The sequence below is a fragment of the Heterodontus francisci genome, chromosome 3 (genome assembly GCF_036365525.1).
Source record: "Heterodontus francisci isolate sHetFra1 chromosome 3, sHetFra1.hap1, whole genome shotgun sequence".
NCBI lineage: Eukaryota > Metazoa > Chordata > Chondrichthyes > Heterodontiformes > Heterodontidae > Heterodontus > Heterodontus francisci.
Genome location: NC_090373.1, coordinates 196,669,852 through 196,697,291, shown reverse-complemented (window position 1 = coordinate 196,697,291; position 27,440 = coordinate 196,669,852). Strand labels below are relative to the sequence as shown.

Sequence of the window (27,440 nt, the reverse complement as noted above, 5' to 3'; positions counted from 1 at the left end):
AAAGGGGAAGGGGTGGATGTATTGTACTTAGATTTCCAGAAGGCATTTGATAAGGTACCACATCAAAGGTTATTGCAGAAAATAAAAGCTCATGGTGTAGGGGTAACATATTGGCATGGATAGAAAATAGACCAAGTGGCCTACTCCTCCTATTTCGTATGTTCGTATGTAAATACCAGTTAATTAAGAGCAGCCAGCATGGATTTCTGAAAGGCAAATTGTAGCTGACCAACTTGAAGTTTTCTGAGGAAATTGGGGCACATGTTGATTAGGGGGAAAAAATTCCAAGAGGTTTTCCTAAAATTATCCACAAGTTTTTGTTTTCATCTTTGTTTTTGCCTCCCCTTGAGTTAGCATTACTCACAACTGGGAACTGTGCAGCAGGGAAGTTGTATCTTCAAACAATGACCTTTGAAGGGCTGGGCGCTCTTTTCGTGGACTCCTTTTCATATGTTTATTTAGATCTAATGCCCTTTACCCTAATGGCATCTCTGCTGAATGCATAGTGGCGATGGTTTACTGATCAATCACTAAATACAGTGGACAACTATCACTTTTAGATTTTTCCCTCCTCCTTTGATGTAACCCTCTATAGTGAACCCCAAATGGGCTTTTTAGAGTTACTGCATTCTTCAAACAAATATTTTCTACCTTTTATTTTCCAGATTGCTGCACATGAGAAGAAGGCTCATGAAAACTGGGTGAGTTTGGATGTTTGAGTTGTTGCCCCAGATCAGAACCTTGTGTACAGCTTGGATCTGTAGTTTCCTGTTTATATCCCTTTGCTTTCAGCTCACAAAAGGGTGATTAATCTGTAATAGTAATTTAGTTGGAGAGGTGTTCTTGTGCTTGGATAGCATTTAAATGCAGTCTGAGAATGCAATGTGTCTCATTATAGAACATAGAACATTATGGCGTGTGTTTAGAGTATGTCATTACGCTGTATCTAATGAACTTCACCCTTGATCCCCCTGAAGCACTCCCCCATCTTATTTAATCCTTTATGAAAGACAATGTCTGTACTTTATTTCTGATTTGAAGTTTATGGCACAGAAGGCGGCCATTTGTCCCATTGTATCTGTGACATCTCTCTGCTCGAATAAGTCCAATCCCACTGTCCTTTCTTTTCTGCCATGGCCTTGTATGATTTGCTTTAAATATTTACTTTTTCCTTAAAAGATGCAATGGTCTTGGCCTCAAGTATTTGTGGCAAAGAATTCTGTGCTCCAGCAACCATTTGTGGAAATAAATTCCTCCTAACCCCTCACCTCGTGCATGGTAAAACATTTAACTTGATGATTCCATATTGCTGGATCTCAACCAGAGGGAATTGTATTTTTCAATTAACTTTGTCTAAAGTTTGCAGTCTAAAAATTTCCATTTAAATCTCCTCAGCCGCCTTTGCGTCAGTAAAAGTAGTCCTAGTATCCCATGATTCTGCTCAAAACTACAGTTCCCCATCTGTGGCATCATCCTGGTGAACCTACACTGTATGCTCACTATAGCTTTATTGACTTTTTACAACTGGTTACCCAAAACTGTAATATACATTGCCCATTCATTGAATTATACAAATTTGTGTTACATCTTTACTCTTGTACTCTTTGTCCCTGTTTATAAAAGCAGTTGGAAATTTTCGCTTTTTCATTACTTTTTCTACCTTGTATTTGCACTTTCAGGGAATTATTTATTTCTTAAACTTTTTTTGTGTGTTTATAAAAGGCCTTACTCTACTTGGTATACGATAAGTTAGCCTTTGCATATTCCCTTTCATGTTCTTCGAGTTTTTCTTTTAACCTCCCCACTGCACTACTTATATTCCTTAATCTTCAGTATTGTTTGTCCTAGTTTTAGCATTCGTAAAGATGCCACTCAAACTAGACTCCTTTTTTTTACAATGTTGACCTTTTTTCCTATTTTTCTCTTTGACCTTTTTGATTTCCCTTCCGGTAGCAGTTTTATCCCTCACTATCTCAAAGCCTCTTTCTTTTCCTTTCTCTGAAATAAAGTGAGAAAATAATATCAGCTAAGCTGTCTGCCTCTGTTTTTGCGCTCTCCCTCTCAAATCTAGACTTTCCCCAGCCACTGTGATATTGGTTTAAATTTGTCTCGCTGCTCAATTTATCCAACCTGCATGGATGTCCGTCCATTTAGTCTAGGTTTTTGCCATCCCTTGCTGCAGAACTCACTTCAGTGTCCTACGAACGTGAATCCTTCACTCCTGCAATCATGTAGTGACCAACCCAATCTTCCTCTCCCTACCCACCCTAGCATGTTGCACAGGAAACAGTCCAGAGATTCTGATCCTTGAGGTCTTTTTGTTTTGGTCGAATGCCTAAATCCTTAAACTCCCATTGCAAGAACTGACTCCATCGTTGGTTCCTACAAGGACTTTGGGCTGCTCTTGCTTTCTGCTAAAAAAAAACAAATGGTATGAGTTATGGGAAATTTCTGAGTTGACAGCAAATGGGAAGTGATGTCCTGTTACTGCTGGCACCACTGTTACATCATGTAACAGTGCATCAGTGATTGGATCTCAGGAATTTGAGTTATGGTGTTGAAATTTTCAGATTAGTTTAGTTTAGTGATACAGCACTGAAACAGGCCCTTCGGCCCACCGAGCCTGTGCCGACCATCAACCACCCACTTACACTAACCCTACACTAATTCCATATTCCTACCACATCCCCACCTGTCCCTGTATTTCCCTACCACCTACCTCTACTAGGGGCAATTGCTTATGGCCAATTTACCTATCAACCTGCAAGTCTTTGGCATGTGGGAGGAAACCGGAGCACCCGGAGGAAACCCACGCAGACACAGGGAGAACTTGCAAACTCCACACAGGCAGGACCCAGAATTGAACCCAGGTCGCTGGAGCTGTGAGGCTGCGGTGCTAACCACTGCGCCACTGTGCTGCCCAGATGATCTCAAGTTGACTGGTTATGTGTAGTGAAAGACTGCACCAGAGTATAGACATGCAGGGTAGGTAGATAAATGGTAAATGAACTTCAATATAGCCAAGTGTGAGGTGTTTTTTTAGTTGAAAGCCACTTATTTCTTGGAAGATAAACTAAGAGAACAGATAGATCTGAGAATACAGAGACTTGAATTGTTAAAACTAGCAATACAGGTTGATAAGGCCATAAAGAGTGCAAAGTACTAAGGTTTCTAGAGGAATAGGAAACAGGGAGGATTGCACAATGTTCAGCACCATTCGCGACTCCTCAGATAATGAAGCAGCCCATGTCCAGTGCAACAAGACCTGGACAACATCCAGGCTTGGGCTGATAAGTGGTAAGTAACATTTACGCCACACAAGTGTCAGGCAATGACCATCTGAAACAAAAGAGAATCAAGCCATCTCCCCTCGACGTTCAATGGAATTACCATCGCTGAATCCCCCACTGTCAATATCCTGGGGGTTACCATTGACCAGAAACTGAACTGGACCAGCCATATAAATGCTGTGGCAACGAGAGCAGGTGAGAGGTTAGGGATTCTGTGGTGAATAACTCATCTCCTGTCTCCCCAGTGCCTGTCCGCCGTCTACAAGGCACAAGTCAGGAGTGTGATGGAATACTGTCCACTTGCCTGGATGGGTGCAGCTGCAACACCACTCAAGAACCTCTATGCCGTCCAGGACACAGCAACCTGCTTGATTGGCACCTCATCCACCACTTTCAACATTCATTCCCTCCACCACCGATGCACAGTGGCAGCAGTGTGTACCATCAACAAGATGCACTGCAGCAACTCACTCAAGCTCCTTTGACATCCCCTTCCAAACCTGTGACCTCTACCACCTAGAAGGACAAGGGCAGTGGATGCATGGGAACACCACCACCTGCAAGCTCCCTTTCCAAGCCATACACCATCCTGACTTGGAACTATATCGCGGTTTCTTCACTGTCGTTGGGTCAAAATCCTGGAACTCCCTTCGTAATAGCACTGTTGGTGTACCTACACCCCAAGGACTGCAGCAGTTCAAGAAGGCAGCTCACCACCACCTCAAGGCCAGTTAGGATGGACAATAAATGCTGGCCTCGCCAGCGAAGCCCACACCCCACAAACGAATAAAAAAAATATTGTTTAGACTACACTTGGATTACTATGTGGCATTCTTGTTCCATTGTAGCTCAAGACCATTGTCACTGTCCACCTCAGACTTGTCCAACACTAACTTTTGGCCAATACAGTAACTCACAAATTCCTTGTCTTCCTCTGCTGCCCTTGTGGCTGAACACCCATTTCCCATTCTACGTACAATAAGGGGAGAGGGGACGTGAAGAGGCAATCAGACTGGCAAAGAGAATGTGTGAATAGAATGGCAGTTAAAAAATGTAACCCAAAAATCTTCCTCCAGCATGTGAACAGTAAGGAGTAGTAAGAGGTGGGGTGGGGCCTATTAGGAGCAAAGAGGGTAATATATGAAGGTTGCTACCCAGGTTAATAGGGCTGTTAAGAAGGCATATGGTGTGTTAGCTTTTATTAGTAGGGGGATCGGGTTTCGGAGCCACGAGGTCATGCTGCAGCTGTACAAAACTCTGGTGAGACCGCACCTGGAGTATTGCGTGCAGTTCTGGTCACCGCATTATAGGAAGGATGTGGAAGCTATGGAAAGGGTGCAGAGGAGATTTACTAGGATGTTGCCTGGTATGGAGGGAAGGTCTTACGAGGAAAGGCTGAGGGACTTGAGGTTGTTTTCGTTGGAGAGAAGGAGGAGGAGAGGTGACTTAATAGAGACATATAAGATAATCAGAGGGTTAGATAGGGTGGATAGTGAGGGTCTTTTTCCTCGGATGGTGATGGCAAACACAAGGGGACATAGCTTTAAGTTGAGGGGTGATAGATATAGGACAGATGTCAGAGGTAGTTTCTTTACTCAGAGTAGTAGGGGCGTGGAACGCCCTGCCTGCAACAGTAGTAGACTCGCCAACTTTAAGGGCATTTAAGTGGTCATTGGATAGACATATGGATGAAAATGGAATAGTGTAGGTCAGATGGTTTCACAGGTCGGCGCAACATCGAGGGCCGAAGGGCCTGTACTGCGCTGCAATGTTCTAATTCTAATATATGTTTAGAGGTGTGGTGTTTACTAAGGAAGGGCATGCTGACAAATTATCAATAGAAATGGAGATGGTAGAGATAATGGATGGGATGAAAATTGATGGACAGCATGAACTGGAAAGGTTAGATCTGCTTAGAGTGGATAGGTCACCTAGTCCAGATGGCTTGCATCCCAAGTTGCTTAGGGATGGAGATCACAGAAGGGCTTGCCTTAACCTTCCAGTCTTCCCTAGATATGGGGGAGGTGACAAAGGATTGGAAAGTGGCCGATGTGTAACACATTTGTTCAAGAAAGGGTGCAAGGATGTTCCTAGCAACTACAGACCAGTCAGATTAACATCAGTGGTGGATACGTTTTTAGAAACAATAATCAGGAAAAAAAATGGATAGGCACTGGGAGAGGTTTGAGTTAATTGGGGAGAGCCAGCATGGATTTGTAAGAGGCAGATTGTGCTTGACTAATCTAATTGATTTTTTTTTTGATGAAGTAACAGAGAAGGTTGATGAAGGGAATGCGGTGGATGTTGTCTAAATGTATTTTAAGAAAGTGTTAGACAAAGTACCACATAAAAGGAAATTGAGGCTTATGGAATAGGAAGTCAGTGTAAGCTTGGATGAAAAATTGGCTTAAGGACAGAAAACAGTGAGTTGTCGTAAATGGCAGTTTTTCACACCGGAGGTGGTAGACAGTGTTTCCCAAGTGTTAGGACCACTGATTTTTTGATATAAATGACTTGGATATTGGAATACAGAATAAAGTTTCAAAATTTGCCGATACAGAACTTGTAAGTGTGGTGAACAATGAAGTTACCAGTTGACTGCAACAGGACATTGATAGGCTAGCCTAAGAAATGGACAGACAAGTGGCAGATGGAGTTTTATACAGAGAAGTGTGAGGTAATGCATTTTGACAGGAGGAATAGGGAGAGGCAATATAGACGAAATGGCACAGTTTTCAAGAGTGTGCAGGGACACAGGGACCTGGGGGTTCATGTACGTAGATCTTTGAAGGTGACAGGACACATTGAGAGAGCAGGTAGCAAAGCATATGTGATCTTGGGCTTCATAAATAGAGATATTGAGTACGAAAGTAGGGAGGTTTTGCTCAACCTTTATAAAGCTCTGGTTAGGCCACAACTAGAGTATTATGTCCAGTTCTGGTGGTCATACGTCAGGAGGGATGTCCTTGAGACAATGATTTACCAGAATGGTTGATGAGGGATTTTAGCTACCAGGTTAGATCAGAGAAGCTGGGGTTGTTTTCCTTGGAGCAAAAGATATTGAGAGGGAGATCTGATAGAGATTTACAAGATTATGACAGGATTAGATAAGTAGACAAAAGTTGTTCCCAGTAGCTGATCGTACAAGCACTAGGAGACACAGATTTAACCTTTTGGGCAAGAGAAGCAGAGGAGATGTGAGGAAGAACCTTATTTAATCAGCGAGTGGTAATTACCTAGAACTCACTGCCTACGAGGGTGGTGGAAGCAGAGACGATGAATGATTTCAAAAGGAAATTGGATGGGCACTTGAGTGAAATTAACTTGCAGGCTTTGGGGGTATGCGAGTGACATTATCGCTCTGCAGAGAGCCAGCATGGACTCACTGGGCTGAATGGCCTCGTGTCGTTCTGTTATTTCCCTATTGTGCGATGCCTAACAGGTGATCGCACTCGGAGAGTACGGGTCTGATGTAGAGATTGGCCAATTGCTCATCGAGCCCAGATCCTCTGCTTGAGTGCTCAGCTTTCCGACACTTGGTGCAAATGTGTTGCTGCTGGATACATGAGGGCCTGCATAATGCAGTCCATGCATATCACGAGGATTCCCTCCCTGCGCTATCATCCATTTGTCTCTAACTTAAAAATGTGCCTTGTGCATGTAATAAACTTCCAAGAATTAAACTCCACTTAACGCATCCAAGTATTTTGAAAAAGGGAATCACTCACTCACCAGAACTTAAAGGCCTGCTCGGGTATGCAATTGAAATCCGACCCAGGCCTGACTCGACCGCATCCAACCCGGGCCCGAGTCCTTTGATTTTTTTTTTTTCCCGCACCCGACCCGACTTGACTACAGGAATAAAATTAATTATATCAGAGGTTGTACTGTACCTTGTCCAAATGTTGCCATTCCGGCAGCAGGCTATTCATGTAGAATCGTGCAGATGGAGGCAGACTAGTCCGGAGTCCGGATGCATGTTTCCTGCCTTGACATCCCGGCTGTTCAAATTTTGAAGCTTACTTCCCTTTCCCTCCCCGCGCAAAAGGCAGCACTGTGTCCGACCCGAACTCGACATGTCGGGTCTTGACGAGTTCAGGTCAGGTAGCCATGCTCTACCAGAAATCGCCCTGCAGCTTCAGACCAAATCCCCCCCCCCCCCACAATGTTGATTGTGAATTGAGAAAAACTACTACCCTGAAATTGCTCACCATTTTTATCTCAACATCATAAGACATAGGAGGAGTAGACAATACAGCCAATCAAGCCTGCTCTTCCTTTCAATTAGATGACTGGTCTTCTACATGAACTTCACTTTCCCTCCCTAAACCCATATCTCTTGACCCTCTTAGTGCCTAAAAGTCGATTGATCTCTGTCATCAATTTACTCAGCGACTTAGCATCCATAGCCCTAAAGGGTAGAGAATTTAAAAGATTCACAACCTTGAAGAAATTTCTCCTCATCTCAGTTTTAAATAGCCAACCCATTATCCTGAGACTATGACCCCGACTTCTCGGCTCTCCAGCTAGGGGAAACAGCATTTCAGCATCTAGCCTGTCGAGCCCCCTTAGAATTTGATGTATTTCAGTGAGATCAACTCTCATATTTTTAAACTCCAGAGAATATAACAAACAACTTGTATTTATATAACTACTACTTCTTCTTTGGCCTCCTTGTCTCGAGAGACAATGGGTAAGTGCCTGGAGGTGGTCAGTGGTTTGTGAAGCAGTGCCTGGAATGGATATAAAGGCCAATTCTAGAGTGACAGACTCTTCCACAAGTGCTGCAGATAAAATTGGTTGTCGGGGATGTTACGCAGTTGGCTCTCCCCTTGCGCTTCTGCTTTTTTCCTGCCCACAGCTAAGTCTCTTTGACTCGCCACACTTTAGCCCCGCCTTTATGGCTGCCCGCCAGCTCTGGCGATCACTGGCAACTGACTCCCACGACTTGTGATCAGTGTCACAGGACTTCATGTCGCATTTGCAGACATCTTTAAAGCGGAGACAAGGATGGCCGGTGGGTCTGATACCAGTGACGAGCTCGCTGTACAATGCGTCCTTGGGGATTTTGCCATCTTCCATGCAGCTCACATGGCCAAGCCATCTCAAGCGCCGCTGACTCAGTAGTGTGTATAAGCTGGGGATGTTGGCCGCCTCGAGGACTTCTGCGTTGGAGATACAGTCCTGCCACCTGATGCCAAGGATTCTCCGGAGGCAGTGAAGATGGAATGAATTGAGACGTCCCTCTTGGCTGACATACGTTGTCCAAGCCTCGCTGCTGTAGAGCAAGGTACTGAGGAGACGGGCTTGATGCACTCGGACTTTTGTGTTCCGTGTCAGTGCGCCATTTTCCCACACTCTCTTGGCCAGTTTGGACATAGCAGTGGAAGCCTTTCCCATGCGCTTGTTGATTTCTGCATCGAGAGACAGGTTACTGGTGATAGTTGAGCTTAGGTAGGTGATTAATGTAGGATTAGTATAAAATGGATGGTTGATGGTCAGCATAGACTCGTTGGGCCGAAGGGCCTTTTTCACTGCTGTATCTCTAAATAAAATAAATAAATATTGATGGACGGAGCATTTCTGATGTCCTGTCCCATGATCGTTTTCTTGAGGCTGATGGTTAGGCCAAATTTGTTGCAGGCAGCCGCAATCCTGTCGATGAGTCTCTGCAGACGTTCTTCTGTGTGGGATGTTAATGCAGTATCGTCAGCAAAGAGGAGTTCCCTGATGAGGACTTTCTGTACTTTGGTCTTTGCTCTTAAACGGGCAAGGTTGAACAACCTGCCATCTGATCTTGTGTGGAGGAAAATTCCTTCTTCTGAAGACTTGAACGCATGTGAGAGCAGCAGGGAGAAGAAGATCCCAAACAGTGTAGGTGCGAGAACATAGCCCTGTTTTATGCCACTCAGGATAGGAAAGGGGTCTGATGAGGCACCGCTATGCTGAATTGTGCCTTTCATATTGTCAAGGAATGAGGTGATGATACTTAGTAGCTTCGGTGGACATCTGATCTTTGCTAGTAGTCTGAAGAGACCACATCTGCTGACAAGGTCAAAGGCTTTGGTGAGATCTATGAAAGCAACCTAGAGGGGCATCTGTTGTTTGCGGCATTTCTCCTGTAGCTGGTGAAGGGAGAACAGCATGTCAGTGGTGGATCTCTCTGCTCGAAAGCCACACTATGCCTCAGAGTAGACACACTCAGCCAGCTTCTGGAGCCTGTTTAAAACGACTTGAGCGAAGACTGTCATAGCCGCTAAGCGCATTGCACTGTTGAACTACAAGAAAGCCCCCAGCGAGTTAACATCCATTGCACTTAAAGTAGCCAGAAGCGCTACACAAAGAACAGCCAGGTGCTGCGCAAATGACTACTGGCAACACCTATGCATCAGAGGAATGTATGATGGCATTAAGAGAGCTTTTGGGCCAACCATCAAGAAGATCGCCCCCCCTCAAGTCTAAATCAGGGGACAAGATCACTGACCAACGCAAGCACATGACCGCTGGGTGGAGCACTACCTAGAACTGTACTCCAGGGAAAATGTTGTCACTGATACCGCCCTCAATGCAGCCCAGTCTCTGCCAGGCATGGATAAGCTGGACGAATTGCCAACAAAGTCGGAACTCAGTGATGCCATTGATTCTCTAGCCAGTGGAAAAGCCCCTGGGAAGGATGGCATTACCCCTGAAATAATCAAGAATGCCAAGCCTACTGTACTGTCAGCACTCCATGAATTGCTTTGCCTGTGCTGGGATAAGGGAGCAGTACCACAGGACATGAGTGATGCCAATATCATCACCCTCTATAAGAACAAGGGTGACTGCAACAACTACCGTGGAATCTCCCATTTATATAACACCTTTAACATAATTAAATGTCCCAAGTTGCTTCTCAAACGTTATAAAACAAAATCTGTCACCGTGTCACCTGAGATATTATTAGGACAGATGACCAAAAGCTTGGTGAGAGGTAGGTTTTGAAGTGTCTTAAAGGAGGGAAGAGAGACGTTTAAGGAGAGAATTCCAGAGCTTAAGCCTTGCAGCTGAAGGCATAGCTCCCAGTCATGGAGGAATTAAAATTGGGGATGCTCAAGAGGCCAGATTTAGAGGAGCGCAGATCTGAGCTGTGGAGATGGAGATTGCACATAGAAAAGCATAAGGCCATGGACAGACTTGAAAATAAGAAAAGAATTTTAAAATTGAAAGCTGCTTAATTCCACCCAAATTGCTAACCTGCTTTACAACTTTGACTTTTGTCTTCAGACTTGTAAATCCTCCCTCCCCATTATTTCAGGTTTTAGTTATTTGATTCGCCAGAACACTAGTCCCAGCCTGGTTTAAGTGGAACTCTTTCCCCAGTACTGATAGCAGCGCACCATGAGTTGAAACCCCTGCCACTCCACACCACTCTTTCAGCCATGCACTTAAACTTCTAATCTGTTTGTCATTCCAATTTACGCATGGCTCGGGTAGTAGTCCAGAGATTATTTCCTTTGAGGTTCTGCTTTTTAGTTTGTATACTATCTCCTTAAGCTCCCTCAGGAGAGCCTCATTCCTTGTTCTACCTATATCATTGATTCCTAGCTGTACCACAACTGGATCCTTTCCCCCCTCCTCCAAGTTCTTCTCCAACCAAGAGTAGATGTTCTTAGCCCTGATATCAAGCAGGCAACACAGCCTGCTGGACTGCCGATTGTGGCTGCAGAGAACAGTATCTATCCCCCTGACTGTACTGATCCCTACCACTATCCTATTCCTTTTCAGTTGCCCCACTTGAACACCACATGCATGGTTCTGTGGTAAATTTTTCAATCCTCCCTGCAGTCTTTGCTGTTATCCACACCAGTAGCAAGTCCCTATTGGACAATGGCAAAGGCTATGAAAACAAAGACTTGCATTTATATAGCGCCATTCACGACCACTGGATGTCCCAAAGCCCTTTACAACAAATGAAGTACTTCTGAAGTCGCTGTTGTAATGTAGGAAAAGTAGCAGCCAATTTGTGCACGGCAAATACCCACAAAACACCAATATAATAATGACCAGATAATCTTTTTTTGTGATGCTGATTGAGGGATAAATATTTGCTAGGATACCGGGGATAACTCAATCACAGAATTGTTAGAGCATAGAAGGAGGCCATTCAGCTCATCGTGTCTACACTGGCTCTCAGAGCAATTCCCTCAGTCCCATTCTCCTGCCGCCTTCCCATAACCCTGCACATCCTTCCTTTTCATATAACCGTCTAATTCCCTTTTGAATGCTTCAATTGAACCTCCCTCCACCACTTTCTCAGGTAATGCATTCCAGACCTTAACCACTTGCTGCGTGAAAAAGTTTTTCCTTTTGCTTCTCTTGCCAAATACTTAAAATCTGTGCCCCCTCGTTCTCGATCCTTTCACGAGTGGGAACAGTTTCTCTCTATCTTGGGAACCATTCTCGTGAATCTTTTCTGTACTCTGTCCAATGCCCTCACGTCTTTTCTCAAGTGCGGCGCCCAGAATTGGACGCAGTACTCCAGCTAAGGCCGAACTAGTGTCCATATAAGTTCAACATAACTTCCTTGTTCTTGTACTCTATGCCTCTATTAATAAAGCCCAGGATACTGTATGCTTTACTAACTGCTCTCTCAACCTGTCCTGCCACCTTCAGTGACTTATGCACATATACACCTGGGTCCCTCTGCTCCTGCACCCCCTTTAGAATTGTGCCTTTTATTCTATATTGTGTCTCCATGTTTTTCCTACCAAAGTGAATGCCTCACATTTCTCTGAATTGAGCTTCATCAGCCACCTCTCTGCCCATTCCACCAACTTGTCTATGTCCTTTTGAACTTCTGCACTATCCTCCTTACAGTTCACAATGCTTCCAAGTTTCGTATTATCTGCAAACTTTGAAATTGTGCCCTGTACTTCAAGGTCTAGGTCATTAATATATCATGAAAAGCAAGGGTCCTAACACCGACCCCTGGGGAGCTCCATGACAAACCTTCCTCCAGCCCGAAAAACATCCATTAACCACTACTCTTTGTTTCCTGTCACTCAGCCAATTTCGTATCCATGTTGCTACTGTCCCTTTTATTCAATGAGCTACAAGTTTGCTCACAAGTCTGTTGTGTGGCCCTGTAACAAAATGCCTTTTGAAAGTCCATGTACACTTCATCAACATTGCCCTCATCAACCCTCTCTGTTACCACCTCAAAAAAAGTCCAGCAAGTTAGCTAAACATGATTTTCCCTCAAGAAATCCATGCTGGCTTTCCTTAATTAACTCACATTTCTCCATGTGACTATTGATTTTGTCCCAAATTATTTTTTCTATAAGTTTTCCCACCACCGAAGTTAAACTGACTGGCCTGTAGTTGCTGGACTTATCTTTACACCCTTTGTTGAACAAGGGTGTAATGTTTGCAATTCTCCAGTCCTCTAGCACCATCCCTGAGTTGAAGGAAGACTTAAAAATTATGGCCAGTGCCTCTGCGATTCCCACCCTCACTTCCCTCAGTATCCTTGGATGCATCTCATCCGGCCCTGGTGTTTTATCCACTTTAAGTTCAGACAGCCTATCTAATACTTTCTCCACCAATTTTAAACCCCTCTAGTGTCTGACTTACCTCCTCTTTCAGCATTGCCTGGGTTGCATCTTCTTCGTTGGTAAAGACAGATTTATTTAATACCCCAGCTATGCCCTCTGCCTCCATGTGTAAATCCCCTTTCTGGTCTCTAATCTGCTCCTCTTCAAAATAGTGCCATGGGCTCTTTACGTCCACCTGAGGGGGCATACGAATTAGGAGCAGGCATAGGCCACTCGGCCCCTGGAGATTGCTCTGCCAATCAACAAGATCATGGCTGATCTGATTGAAACCTCAACTCCACATTTCTGCCTACCCCCAATAACCTTTCATCCCCTTGCTTATCAAGAATCTATTTTACTCTGCCTTACAAATATTCAAAGACTGCTTTCACCGGCTTTTGAGGAAGAGAGTTCCAAAGACTCAAGACCCTCAGAGAAAAGATTTCTCCTCATCTCTGTCTTAAATGGGTGACCCCTTATTTTTAGATCCCGAGTTCTAGATTCTCCCACAAGAGGAAACATCCTTTCCGCATCCACCCTGTCAAGACCCTTTAGGATCTGGTATGTTTCAATCAAGTTGCCTCTTAATCTTCTAAAGTCCAGCGGATGCAAGCCTAGTCTGCCCAACCTTTCCTCATAAGACAAAGCGCTCATTCCAGGTATTCACCTAGTAAACCTTCTCTGAACTGACTCACACTGCCTAAAGGGGTGGTAGAGGCAGGAGCCCTCACAACATTTAAGAAGTATCTAGATGAGCACTTGAAACACCAAAGCATACAAGGCTACGGGCCAAGTGCTGGAAAATGGCATTCGAATAGATAGGTGCTTGATGGCCAGCATGGACACGATGGGCCGAAGGGCCTGTTTCTGTGCTGTATAACTCCAACTCTATGACCATGCATTTACATTCTTTCGTAAATAAGGAGACCAATACTGTACTCAGTACTCCAGATGCTATTTTAGATCTAGTATTATGTAATGAGAAAGGACTAATTAATCTTGTTGTAAAAGAACCTTTAGGGATGAGTGACCATAATATGACAGAATTTTATGTTATGTTTGGAAGTGAGGTAGTTCAATCTGAAGCCAGGGTGTTAAATTTGAACCAAGGAAATTATGAAGATATGAGGAGCAAATAGGCCGAGGTGGATTGGGAAAATACATTAAAAGATATGACCGTGCATAGACAGTGGATAGTCTTCAAAGAATTATTACATAGTTTACAGCAACTATACATTCCTTCAAGGCACAAAACCCCCAAAAGAAAAGGCTGTCAACCGTGGCTAACAAAGGAAGTTAAGGATTGTATAAGATCAAAAGAAAAGGCCTATAAAGTTGCCAGAAATAATAGTAAACTTGAAGATTGGGAGGATTTTAGAATGCAGCAAAGGAGGACCTAGAAACTGATAAAGGGAGAATCGAATATGAATGTAAACTATCAAAAAACATAAAAACGGACTGTAAAAGCTTCTATAGGTATGTAAAAAGGAAACATTTGGGTAAGACAAATGTGGATCCATTACAGACAGAGTCAGGAGAATTTATAATGGGAAATGGAGAAATGGCAGAGAAGCTAAATGATTACTTTGTGTCTGTCTTCACTGAGGAAAATCCAAAAACCTCCCAGAATTGGAGATCTAAGGGACTAGAGAGAATGAATAATTGAAGGAAATTAGTATTAGTAAGAAGGTTGTATTGGAGAAATTAATGGGGTTGAAGGTTGATAAGTCCCCAGGACCTGATATTCTATATCCCAGAGTTTGAAAGAGGTAGCTATGGAGATAGCGGATGCATTGTTTTAGTTTTAGTTTTTAGTTTTAGAGATACAGCACTGAAACAGGCCCTTCGGCCCACCAAGTCTGTGCTGACCATCAACCACCCATTTATACTAATCCTACACTAATCCCATATTCCTACAACATCCCCACCTGTCCCTATATTTCCCTACCACCTACCTATACTAGGGGCAATTTATAATGGCCAATTTACCTACCAACCTGCAAGTCTTTTGGCTGTGGGAGGAAACCGGAGCACCTGGAGAAAACCCACGCAGACACAGGGAGAACTTGCAAACTCCACACAGGCAGTACCCAGAATTGAACCCGGGTCGCTGGAGCTGAGAGGCTGCGGTGCTAATCACTGCGCCACTGTGTAGATCATCATCCAAAATTCTATAGATTCTGGAGCGGTTCCTGCAGATTGGAAGGTAGCAAATGTCATCCCACTATTTTAGAAGGGAGGGAGAGAGAAAACGGGAGCTACAGACCTGTTAGCCTTACATCAGTAGTAGGGAAAAATGTTAGAATCTATTCTAAAGGATGTGATTAATGGACACTTGGATAATAATGATCTGATTGGGCATAGTCAACATGGATGTTGGACAAACCTGTGGAATTTTTTGAGGATGTTACAGAATTGATCAAGGGGAGTTGGTGGGTGTAGTGTAGTATACTTGGATTTTCAGAAGCCCCCCACAGGAGGTTGGTTAACAAAATTAAAGCACATGGGATAGGAGGTAATATACTGGCATAGATTAAGGATTGGTTAACAGGCAGAAAACAGAGTAGGAATAAACAGGTCACTCTCATGTTGGCAGGCTGTGATAGTGGGGTACCGCAAGGATCAGTACTTGGTCCCCAGCTGTTCCCAATGTATATCAATGATTTGTATGTGGGGACCAAATGTAATATTTCCAAGTTCGCAGATGACACAAAACGAGGTGGGAATGTGTGTTGTGAGGAAGATGCAAAGCGGCTTCAAGGGGATTTGGACAGACTTAGTAAGTGGGCAAGAATGTGGCAAATGGAATATAATGTGGGAAAAATGTGAGGTTATCCATTTTGGTAGGAGGAACAGAGGTGCAGTGTATTTCTTAAATGATAGATTAGAAAGTGTCGATGTACAAAGGTACCTGGCTGTCACTCATCAATAAGTCACTGAAAACTAACATGCAGGTGCAGCAAGCAATTGGGATGGCTAATGGTATGTTAGCCTTTATCACAAGAGAATTTGAGTACAGGAGTAGTGAAGTCTTGCTTCAACTGTATCGAACCTTGGTTAGACCACACCTGGAGTACTGTGTGCAGTTTTGGCCCCCTTACCTTAGGAAGGATATTATTGCCATAGAGGGAGTGCAACGAAGGTTCGCCAGACTTGTTCCTGGGATGGTGGGACTGCCCTATGAAGCGAGATTGGAGAAACTGGGCCTGTATTCTGAGTTTCGAAGAATGTGAGGTAATCTCATTGAAACCTACAAAATACTGAAAGGGATAGACAGGGTAGATGCGGGTAAGATGTTTCCCCTGGTTGGGGAGTCTCGAACCAGGGGACACAATTTCAAAATAAGGGGGAAGCCACTTAGGACAGAGCTGAGGAGAAATTTCTTTACTCAGAGGGTTGTGAATTCTCTACCCCAGAAAACTGTGGAAGCTCAGTCATTGAGTATGTTTAAAGTAGAAATTGACAAATTTCTAAATACCAGTGACATAAAGGGATTTGGGGATAGTGTGAGGAAAAAGACATTGAAGTGGATGATCAGCCATGATTGTATTAATGGCGGAGCAGACTCGATGGGCCGAATGGCCTACTCCTATGTTCCGATGTGATCTTACCAATGCCCTGTATAGCTGAAGCATAACTTCCCTACTTTTGTACTCAATTCCCCTCGCAATAAACAATAAGATTCTATTCGCTTTCCTAATTACTTGCTGTACCTGCATACTAACCTTTTGTGATTCATGCAGTAGGACACCCAGATCCCTCTGCATCTCAGCTCTGCAATCTCTCACCATTTAGATAATATGCATTTTTATTCTTCCTGCCAAAATGGACAATTTCGCACTTTCCCACATTATACTCCATTTGCCAGATCTTTGCCCACTCACTTAACCTATCTATATCCCTTTGTAGTCTCCTTGTGTCCTCTTAGAACCTTAAAACCATAGAACAGTTAGAGCACAGAGGCCATTCAGCCCATCGTGTCTGCACTTGCTCTTCACAACTTGCTTTCCTACCTATCTTTGTGTCATCAGCAAATTGAGCAACCATACCTTTGGTTCCTTCATCCAAGTCATTTACATAAATTGTAAAAAGATGAGGCCCCAGCACAGATCCCTGTGATGCACCACTATTTACATCTTGCCAACCAGAAAATTACCCATTTACGCCTACTCTCTGTTTCCTGTTAGCTAGCCAATCTTCTATCCATGCCAATATGTTACCCCCTGCACCATGAGCTTTTATTTTCTGCAATAACCTTTGAGGTGGCACCTCATCAAATGCCTTCTGGAAATCTAGGATCCACCGGTTCCCCTTTATCCACAGCACATGTTACTACTTCAAAGAACTCCCATAAATTGGTTAAACATGTTTTCCCATTCACAACACCATGTTGACTCTGCCTGATTACCTTGAATTTTTTTAAGTGCCCTGCTATAACCTCTTCAATAATAGCTTCTAACATTTACTCTATGACAGATGTTAAGCTAACTGGCTTGTAGTTTCCTGCTTTCTGTCTCCCTCCCTTTTTGAATAAAGAAGTTGTGTTCACTATTTTGCAATCGAACGGAACCTTCCCTGAATCTAGGGAATTTTGGAAAATTAAAACTAGCACAACAACTAACTCACTAGCCACTTCTTTTAAGACCCTAGGATGAAGTGCATCAGGACCCAGGGACTTGACAGCCCACAGCTCCAGCCATTTGCTGGTGATTGTAATTTTTTGGAGTTCCTGCCTTCCATTTCCTGATTGACAGCTATTTCTGGGATGTTACTTGTATCCTCGATAGTGAAGACCGATGCAGAATACCTGTTCAATTCATCTGTCATCTTTTTTCCAGTATTAATTCCCCAGATTCACTTTCTATAGGACCGCCACTCACTTTAACTCTTTTTAAAATATCTATAGAAACTTAGTATCTGTTTTGTGTTTCTAGCTAGCTTTCTCTCATACTCTAATTTTTCCCTCCTTATTAATCTTTGTCATTCTTTGCTATTTTAATATTCTGTCCAATCTTCTGGCCTGCTACTCATCTTTGCACAATGCATGTTTTTTCTTTAAATTTGATACTATTTTTAGCTTTTTTAGTTAACCACAGGTGCTGGATCCTCCCCTTGGAATTTTTCTTTCTAGTTGGAAGAACTTTTTTACCCAGAGGGTAAAGGTTCTAAGAGGCATTTGATGAGGTGCCACCTCAAAGGTTTTTGTGCAAAATAAAAGCTCATGGTGCAGGGGGTAACACATTGGCATGGATAGAACATTGGCTAGCTAACAGGAAACAGAGAGTAGGCATAAATGGGTAATTTTCTGGTTGGAGGGCATGTCCTACGAAGAAAGATTGAGGGAGCTAGGGCTTTTCTCATTGGAGTGAAGAAGGATGAGAGGTGACTTGATAGAGGGGTACAAGATGATGAGAGGCATAGAAAGAGTGGATAGCCAGAGACATTTTCCCATGGTGGAAAGGGCTATCAGCAGGGGCCATAATTTTAAGGTGATTGGAGGAAGGTTTCGGGGAGATGTCAGAGGTAGGTTCTTTATACAGAGAGTGGTGGGTGCATGGAATGCGCTGCCAGCGGTGGTAGTAGAAGCAGATACATTAGGGGCATTTAAGCGACTCTTGGATAGGTACATGGATGATAGTAGAATGAAGGGTAGGTAGTTACTTAGATCTTAGAGTAGGTTAAAGGTTCGGCACAACATCGTGGGCCGAAGGGCCTGTACTGTGCTGTACTGTTCTATGTTCTAAATCCCCCTTAAACCTCCTGCCCCTCACCTTAAACTTGTGACCCCTCGTAACTGATCCTTCAACTAAGGGGAACAGCTGCTCCCTATCCACCCTGTCCATGCACCTCATAATCTTGTACACCTCGATCAGGTCACCCCTCAGTCTTCTCTGCTCCAGTGAAAACTACCCAAGCCTATCCAACCTCTCTCCATAGCTTAAATGTTCCATCCCAGGCAACATCCTGGTGAATCGCCTCTGCACCCCCTCCAGTGCAATTACATCCTTCCTATAATGTGGCGACCAGAATTGCACACAGTACTCCAGCTGTGGCCTTACCCAAGTTCTGTACAACTCCAACATGACCTCCCTGCTTTTGTAATCTATGCCTCGATTGATAAAGGCAAGTGTCCCATATGCCTTTTTCACCACCCTATTAGCCTGCCCTTCTACCTTCAGAGATCTATGGACAAACACACCAAGGTCCCTTTGTTCCTTGGAACTTCCCAGTGTCAGGCCATTCATTGAATACTTCCGTGTCACATTACTCCTTCCAAAGTGTATCACCTCACACTTTTCAGCGTATTGTGGTACCTTTCTGACTAGCTCCCATTATTTCTTCCTTTATAACTTGTCCTACAGTGTGGTTACTGTTAGGGGGCCTGTACACCACTCCCACAACTGACGACTTGCCTTTATCATTTCTCATCTCGACCCAAACTGCTTCTACCTCCTGGTTTCCTGAACTTAGGTCATCACTCACTATTGCGCTAACAACATCATTAATTAACAGAGCCAACCCTCCACCTTTTCCTAGCTTCCTGTTCTTCCTAAATGTCATACACCCTTAAATATTCAAGTCCCAATCTGTCATCCTGCAGCCATATCTCTATAATGGCTATCAGATCATGCTTATTTACTTGCATTGGCGCTATCAGTGCATCTGTTTTGTTTTGAATGCTACGTGCATTCAGGTACAGAGCTTTTAGTTTAGTCCTTTTATTATTTTTGTAACGTCTAGCTGTAACGATCAGCTGATTTACTCTTAGATTTGTATACTCTATCCTTTCGCGTCACGGTCTGTTATCATTTCCCAAGTTAATACCTTTCTCTCTTGCCTTGTCTCTACTCTTTGATTTACCACAACATTCCAAATTTGATCCCTTGACCCCACTATTTAGTTTAAGGTCTTGTCTGAAAAATGGCACCTCTCACAGTGCAGCATTCCCTCAGTACTGCACTGGAGTATCAGCCTTCATTGTTGTGCTCAAGTCCTAGATTGGGACATGAATCCACAACCTTTCAATTCAGAGGTGCGAGTGCTACCGATTGAGTCACGGCTCCTCCACCACTGCACCTGCAGTCCCCTTACCTGCCTGTGCCACAGTCACATCCTCCTGTCTCTGACTACTAACCAAATCTAACCTAAGGGGTATGACTGCCTCGTGAGTCAGAATGTTCAGTTAACTCTTCATCTTCCCTGATGCAATGCAATGTCTGAACCCTGGATTCCAGCTCACAACTGGAAGTTTCTCAAGGTGCAGATTTGCTTTGCCGGGGATCACATTGTTCTGCACAAACTCCCAGATGTGGAATTCTTGCTGCACTGCCACCTCTATCTAATCTTACATGATATATTTAATTAACATTTTATGTAATTAGTTCACTTTGTGTAACCAAATTAATATAACTCCAAGGAGCACCTCCCTTCTCTGCTGCACTGAATTTGCACTCACCAAATTCTTTATTTCCCACTTTTTTTCTGATGCACTATATTGACACTGCGTTTTATCTTAAGCTAGTGCATCAAACATAAAAATGCAGATTGTGGGGTGGAAGTAATCTAATCATGGATGTTAGGTTTTAATGGGAAAATAAAAGGTTGTTTACCTGCTCTCGTCTTCTGCTTTGAGATCTTACACACTATTCAAAGTGTTGGGGAACAATCCCAGCACACAGCCACTCAAGTCTTGTTGAACGCCTGGGGCACTGCCAGTATAGGGTTCAATGGGCATTGCCGACATACTGCAGACATAATTCAGTTCCCATTTTCAAGTCATGCATTGTCCCCATAGTTTCACACTGTGCTTTGATTTTATATTATCTGTAGTTAAATCGAAAAACCTATTGTAATTTAAGAATCAAACTTGATTTGAAGTATAGGATTTTCTCTGCTTTACAGTTTTGAGAGGCTTGATGAGATAAAATGGAATTGTTGCTGTGCCTCCATGGGCAAGAGGCTGTAATTACAATGTTATAAGTTTACACTATATTGTGAATATGAGAATTTAGACTGGGAAAAACTGATGAATTGTGCATATAAAAGTTTTAATAAATATTTTAATATATAGTTTAGTCAAAATTTTTTAAATTAACATTTTTGTTTTCCTAACAGCTAAGTGCGCGTTCAGCTGAAAGAACGCTTACTGAAGAAAAGAGGGAGACCGCAAATTTGAGGCAAAAGTAAGTGATGTTTACAATTGTGTCTCCGACACTTCAGTTTAAACCTCAGCATGGATTTTTACGGGGTAGGTCATGTCTAACTAATCGTTTAATTTTTTGAGGTCACTGACATGATGAATACGGAGTGTCTGGATGTTTTCTACATGGATTTCCAAAGACATTTAATATTACACACAGATTCTAAGCAAAATTGGCGAGAACCTTGTTGGCTGGGTTGGTAATTGGTTGGGAAGCACGAGAAGGGTAGCAGGAATGTGTGATTGGCATGATGCGACAAATGGGGCCTCAGCTTTGGCCATATTTATCAATGCCTTGAATGAAGCAATAGAGAGTGTTGCATCAAAGTTTTTAGATGACACTCAGTTAGGCAAAGGAAGTTGTGAAGGAAGATATGACAGGATGTGTACGATCAGATCTAAGCTCTGCAGTCCTGCCACATCCAATCGCGAATGGTGGTGGACAATTAAGCAACTAACTTAATTAATTGAGGAGTTGGCTCCACAAATATCCCCATCCTCAGTGATGGGGGAGCCCAGCACATCAGTGCAAAAGATAAGACTGAAGCATTTGCAACAATCTTCAGCCAGAAGTACCGTGTTGATGATCCATCTCTGCCTCCTGCTGAAGTCCCCAGCATCACAGATGCCAGTCTTCAGCCGGTGATATCAAGAAACGACTGAAGGCATTGGATACTGCAAAGACTATGGGCCCTGACAACATTCTGGCAATAGTACTGAAGACCTGTGCTCCAGGACTTGCGGCACCCCTAGCCAAGCTGTTCCAGTACAGCTACAACACTGGCATCTACCAGGCAATGTGAACCATTGCCCAGGTATGTCCTGCACACAAAAAGCAGGACAAATCCAACCCACCAATTACCGCCCCAGCGGTCTACTCTCAATCATCAGTAAAGTGATGGAAGGTGTCATCAACAGTGCTGTCAAGCGGCACTTGCTTAGCACTGATGCTCAGTTTGGGTTCTTCCAGGGTCACTCAGCTCCTGACCTCATTACAGCCTTTGTTCAAACATGGACAAAAGAGCTGAACTCGAAGTGAGGTGAGGGTGACTGCGCTTGACATCAAGGCACATTTGATTGAGTATGACATGAAGGAGCCCGAGCAAAACTGGAGTCATGGGAATGAGGGGGAAAACTCTCTGCTGGTTGGAATCGTACCTAGCACAAAGGAAGATGGTTGTGGTTGTTGGAGGTCAATCATCTCAGCTCCAGGACATCACTACAGGAATTCCTCATGGTGGTGTCCGAGGCCCAACCATCTTCAGTTGCTTCATCAATGACCTGCCTTCAGTCATAACGTCAGAAGTGGGGATGTTTAATGATTGCACAATGTTCACCATTCGCGACTCCTCATACTGAAGCAGTCCATGCAGAAATGCAGCAAGACCTGGACAATATCCAGGCTTGGGCTGATAAGTGGCAAGTAACATTTGTGCCACACAAGTGCCAGGCAATAACCATCTCCAGCAAGAGAGAATATATCCATCTCCCCTTGACATTCAATGGCATTACCATCGCTGAATTCCCCACCATCAACATCCGTTGACTAGCAACTGAACTGGAGTAGCCATATAAATACTGTGGCTACAATAGCAGGTCAGAGGCTAAGAATCCTGCAGCGGGTAACTCACCACCTGACTCCCCAGAGCTTGTCCACCATCTACAAGGCATAAGTCAGAAGTGTGATGGAATACTCTCCATTTGTCTGGATGGGTGCAGCTCCAACAACACTCAAGAAACTCAACACCATCCAGGACCAAGCAACCTGCTTGATTAGCACCCTGTCCACAAACATTGACTCCCTCCACCACCAACGCACAATGGCAGCAGTATGTACCATCTTTAAGATGCACTGCAGCAACGCATCAAGGCTACTCAGGCAGCATCTTCCAAACCCGCGACCTCTACCACCTAGAAGGACAAGGGCAGCGGATGCGTGGGAACACCACCACTTGTAAGTTCCCCCCCAAGCCCCACACCATCATGACTTGGAACTATAGCACTGTTCCTTCACTGTCGCTGGGTCAAAGTCCTGCAGCCCCCTTCCTAATAGCACTGTGGGTGTACCTACCCCACATGGACTGCAGCGGTTCAAGAAGGAACCTCACCACCACCTTGTCTAGGACAATTAGGGATGGGCAATAAATGCTGGTCTCGCCTGCGATGTCCACACCCACATTCCAGGAACGAATATGGAAAAAGGAAGGTCAGTGTGGGAAAGTGTGAGATCATCTATTTCAAGTCTGAGAAAGACAAATGGGAGTAGTTAATAAACTATGAGGGACTCTAAGCTGTGGAGAAGCAAAGGGATTTGGGTATCTGAATACAAAAATCAATAAAAGCTAGGGCACCGTACTAAAGTGAACCAAAAGGCTAATGGAATGTTAGCTTGTTTCTTGAAGGTTGGAATTTAAAACTTAGCAAGCGATGTCACATTGTTCAGAGCGTTTGTCAGATGCCATCTGAAGGTTTGCAGTTCTGGGTTCTGTGTCTTTGGAATGATGTGTTGGATATGCAAGGGGTACAGCACAGATGTACTAATATGATAAAAGCAAAATGCTGCGGATGCTGGAAATCTGAAATAAAAACAAGAAATGCTGGAACCACCCAGCAGGTCTGGCGGCATCTGTGAAAAGAGAAGCAGAGTTAACGTTTCGGGTCAGTGACCCTTCTTCGGAACTGACAAATATTAGAAAAGTCACAGGTTATAAACAAGTGAGGTGGGGGTGGGGCAAGAGATAACAAAGGAGGTCTAGATTGGACCAGGCCACATAGCTGACTAAAAGGTCACGGAGCAAAGGCAAACAATATGTTAATGGTGTGTTGAAAGACAAAGCATTAGTACAGATTAGGTGTTAATACACTGATATGGTACTAATATGATACTGGGCTTAAAGGTTAAAATTATGTTAACAGAATGCATAAAATTGCCTTGTATTCCCTTGAGTATTGCTGAAAATAAAAGCTCATGGTATGGTGGGGGGGGGGGGGGGGGGGTGCGCATTGGCATGGATAGAAGATTGGCTATCTAATAGGAAATAGAGAGTAGCCATAAACTGGTCATTTTCTGGTTGGCAAGATGTAACAAAAAATGACTTGGATGAAGGGACTGAAAGTAGTTGCTAAATTTGCTGGTGACACAGGTAGGAAAGCAAGTTGTGAAGAGGACATGAGGCTACAAAGGGATATATACAGGTTAAGTGAGTGGGCAAGGATCTGGCAAATGGAGTATAATGTGGGAAAATGTGAAATTGTCCATTTTGGCAAGAGTAATAAAGCATATCTAAATGGTGAGGGATTGCAGAGCTCTGAGATACAAAGAACAGTGCAGCACAGGAACAGGTTATTTGGCCCTCCAAGCCTGCGCTGATCTTGATGCCTGTCTAAACTAAAACCTTCTGCACTTCCAGGGACCATATCCCTCTATTCCCATCCTAATCATGTATTTGTCAAGATGCCTCTTAAACATCGCTATTGTACCTGCTTCCACCACCTCCCCCGGCAGCACGTTCCAGGCACTCACCACCCTCTGTGTAAAGAACTTACCTCGCAATCCCCTCTAAACTTTATCCCTCGCATTTAAACCTATGTCCCCTAGTAACTGACTCTTCCACCCTGGGGAAAAAGCTTCTGACTATCCATTCTGTCCATGCACTCATAACTTTGTAACCCTCTGTCATGTCGCCCCTCCACCTCCGTCGTTCCAGTGAAAACAATCCAAGTTTATCCAGCCTCTCCTCATAGCCAATGCCCTCCAAACCAGGCAACATCTTGGTAAACCTCTTCTGTACCCTCTCCAAAGCCTCCACGTCCTTCTGGTAGTGTGGCGATCAGAATTGCATGCAATATTCTAAGTGTGGCCTAACTAAGGTTCTGTACAGCTGCAGCATGACTTGCCAATTTTTATACTCTGTGCCCCGACCGATGAAGGCAAGCATGCCGTATGCCGCCTTGATGACCTTATCCTCATGTGTTGCCACTTTCAGTGACCTGTGGACCTGTACGCCCAGATCGCTCTGCCTGTCAATACTCGTAAGGGTTCTGCCATTTACTATATACTTCCCACCTGTATTCGATCTTCCAAAATTAGATCTTCCAAATTGCATTACCTAGATGCAGAAGGATCTGGGTGTCCAAGTGGATGAATTGCAAAAGGTTAATATGCAGGTGGATGTGGAAAGGATGTTTCCTCATGTGGGAGAATCTAGAACTAGGGTTCACTGTTTTAAAAAAAATAAGGGGTAGCTTATTTAAGACAGAGATGAGGAGAAATTATTTCGGAGTCGTGAGTCTTTGGAACTCTCTTCCTCAAAAGACAGTGGAAGCAGAGCCTTTAAGTATTTTTAAAGCAAAGGTAGATAGATTCTTGATGAGCAAAGGGGTGACAGGTTATTGGGGTAGGCAGGGATGTGGAGTCGAGGTTACAGTCAGGTCAGCCATGATCATCTTGAATAGCAGAGCAGGGCCGAGTGGCCTACTTCTGCTCCTAATTAGTATGTTTGTATGATTAAGGGATTCAAAGAACAAAACAAAGAACAGTACAGCACAGGAACAGGCCATTCGGCCCTCCAAGCCTGCGCCGATCTTGATGCCTGTCTAAACTAAAACCTTCTGCACTTCCGGGGACCGTATCCCTCTATTCCCATCCTATTCATGTATTTGTCAAGATGCCTCTTAAACGTCTCTATGGTACCTGCTTCCACCACCTCCCCTGGCAACAAGTTCCAGGCACTCACCACCTCCTCTGTAAAGAACTTGCCTCGCACATCCCCTCTAAACTTTGCCCCTCGCACCTTAAACCTATGTCCCCAAGTAACTGACTCTTCCACCCTGGGAAAAAGCTTCTGACTATCCACTCTGTCCATGCCGCTCATAACTTTGTAAACCTCTATCATGTCGCCCCTCCACCTCCGTCGTTCCAGTGAAAACAATCCGAGTTTATCCAACCTCTTCTCATAGCTAATGCCCTCCAGACCAGGCAACATCCTGGTAAACCTCTTCTGTACCCTCTCCAAAACCTCCACGTCCTTCTGGTAGTGTGGCGACCAGAATTGCACGCAATATTCTAAGTGTGGCCTAACTAAAGTTTTGTACAGCTGCAGCATGACTTGCCAATTTTTATACTCTATGCCCCGACCGATGAAGGCAAGCATGCCGTATGCCTTCTTGATTCGATAGAATAAATACAGAAAACTCTTTCCTCTGGTGAGAGAATCCAGATCAGGTGCACAATCTTGACATTACAGCTAGGCTATTCAGGACTGAAATCGTCTTACAGGGCATCACAGAAAAGTTATTGAGAATCTGGAACTCGCTCCTCCAAAAGGCCGTGTATGCTAGGATTGATTGATTTTTGTTGGCCGAGTATCAAGGGATATATGTCAAAGGTAGGTAAATGGAATTGAGATACAGATCAAACATGATCTAATTGGTGGAACAGGCTCAAGGGGTTGAATGACCTACTCCGATTCTTAAAATCAAACGTTTAGGTGGAATAGAATTAAATATTTCCCTTTTGCCATTTCAGGATGATTGAGTTGAACCAGAAACTCTCCCAGGTCCAAAGACCTTCGATAATTAAGCCAATGCCAGGTAGGCCTGATATTCAGGGTCCCCCAGGAGCACCCCCACCCCTTGGATCAGCACGCAGAGGTAAGGCATTGCTCATTTACTCTTGTACATTCCTGGAATAAGATTATTACTTTTGATTTGACCAGTTTCTCCTTCAGCTCTCTGGGATTCTTTGTTTGAGACATGTGGTAAAGGTTTTTGCTGCTAAATGACCTGAAATGTGTGGTTGAATGCATATGCCATGCTACCAAGTCATTTTATGAAAAAATGTGAATATGTGGGGGGTGGGGGGAGAATCCACTTTCCCATGCCCAGTTCAAGTGTCCACTTGTTTCTGTTACCTAGGTAAGCTGTGCGTATTCTTGCACTTGTTAGATCAAAGAGCTTCTATTATTGTTAATGAATATTTTAATATAAAAAAGGAGGGAGAGAGAAAACGGGGAACTACAGGCCAGTTAGTCTGACATCAGTCATCAGGAAAATGCTGGAATCTATTGTTAAGAAACTTAACAATGCACTTAGAAAATCATACTATTATCAGACAAAGTCAACATGGTTTTATGAAAAGGAAATTGTGTTTAACAAATTTATTAGAATCTTTTGAGGGTTTAACTAGTAGGGTAGATAAAGGGGAACTAGCAGATGTATACTTGGATTTCTAGAAGGCATTCGATAAGGTGCCACACAAAAGGTTAATACACAATATGGGCGGCGCAGTGGTTAGCACCGCAGTCTCACAGCTCCAGGGACCCGGGTTCGATTCTGGGTACTGCCTGTGCGGAGTTTGCAAGTTCTCCCTGTGTCTGC

General features: G+C 43.8%; 1 protein-coding gene across 1 annotated transcript in view; it reads left to right on the top strand.

Annotated features, from left to right (window-relative positions):
• mia3 (MIA SH3 domain ER export factor 3) overlaps nucleotides 1-27,440 on the top strand; it is a 204,501-nt gene that overhangs the window by 164,998 nt on the left and 12,063 nt on the right. Inside the window, exons 20-22 of the mRNA XM_068028070.1 lie at nucleotides 666-701; nucleotides 20,978-21,045; nucleotides 26,590-26,714. Of these exons, the coding sequence (XP_067884171.1) occupies nucleotides 666-701; nucleotides 20,978-21,045; nucleotides 26,590-26,714 (229 nt within the window). The remainder of the gene's footprint in view (nucleotides 1-665; nucleotides 702-20,977; nucleotides 21,046-26,589; nucleotides 26,715-27,440) is intronic.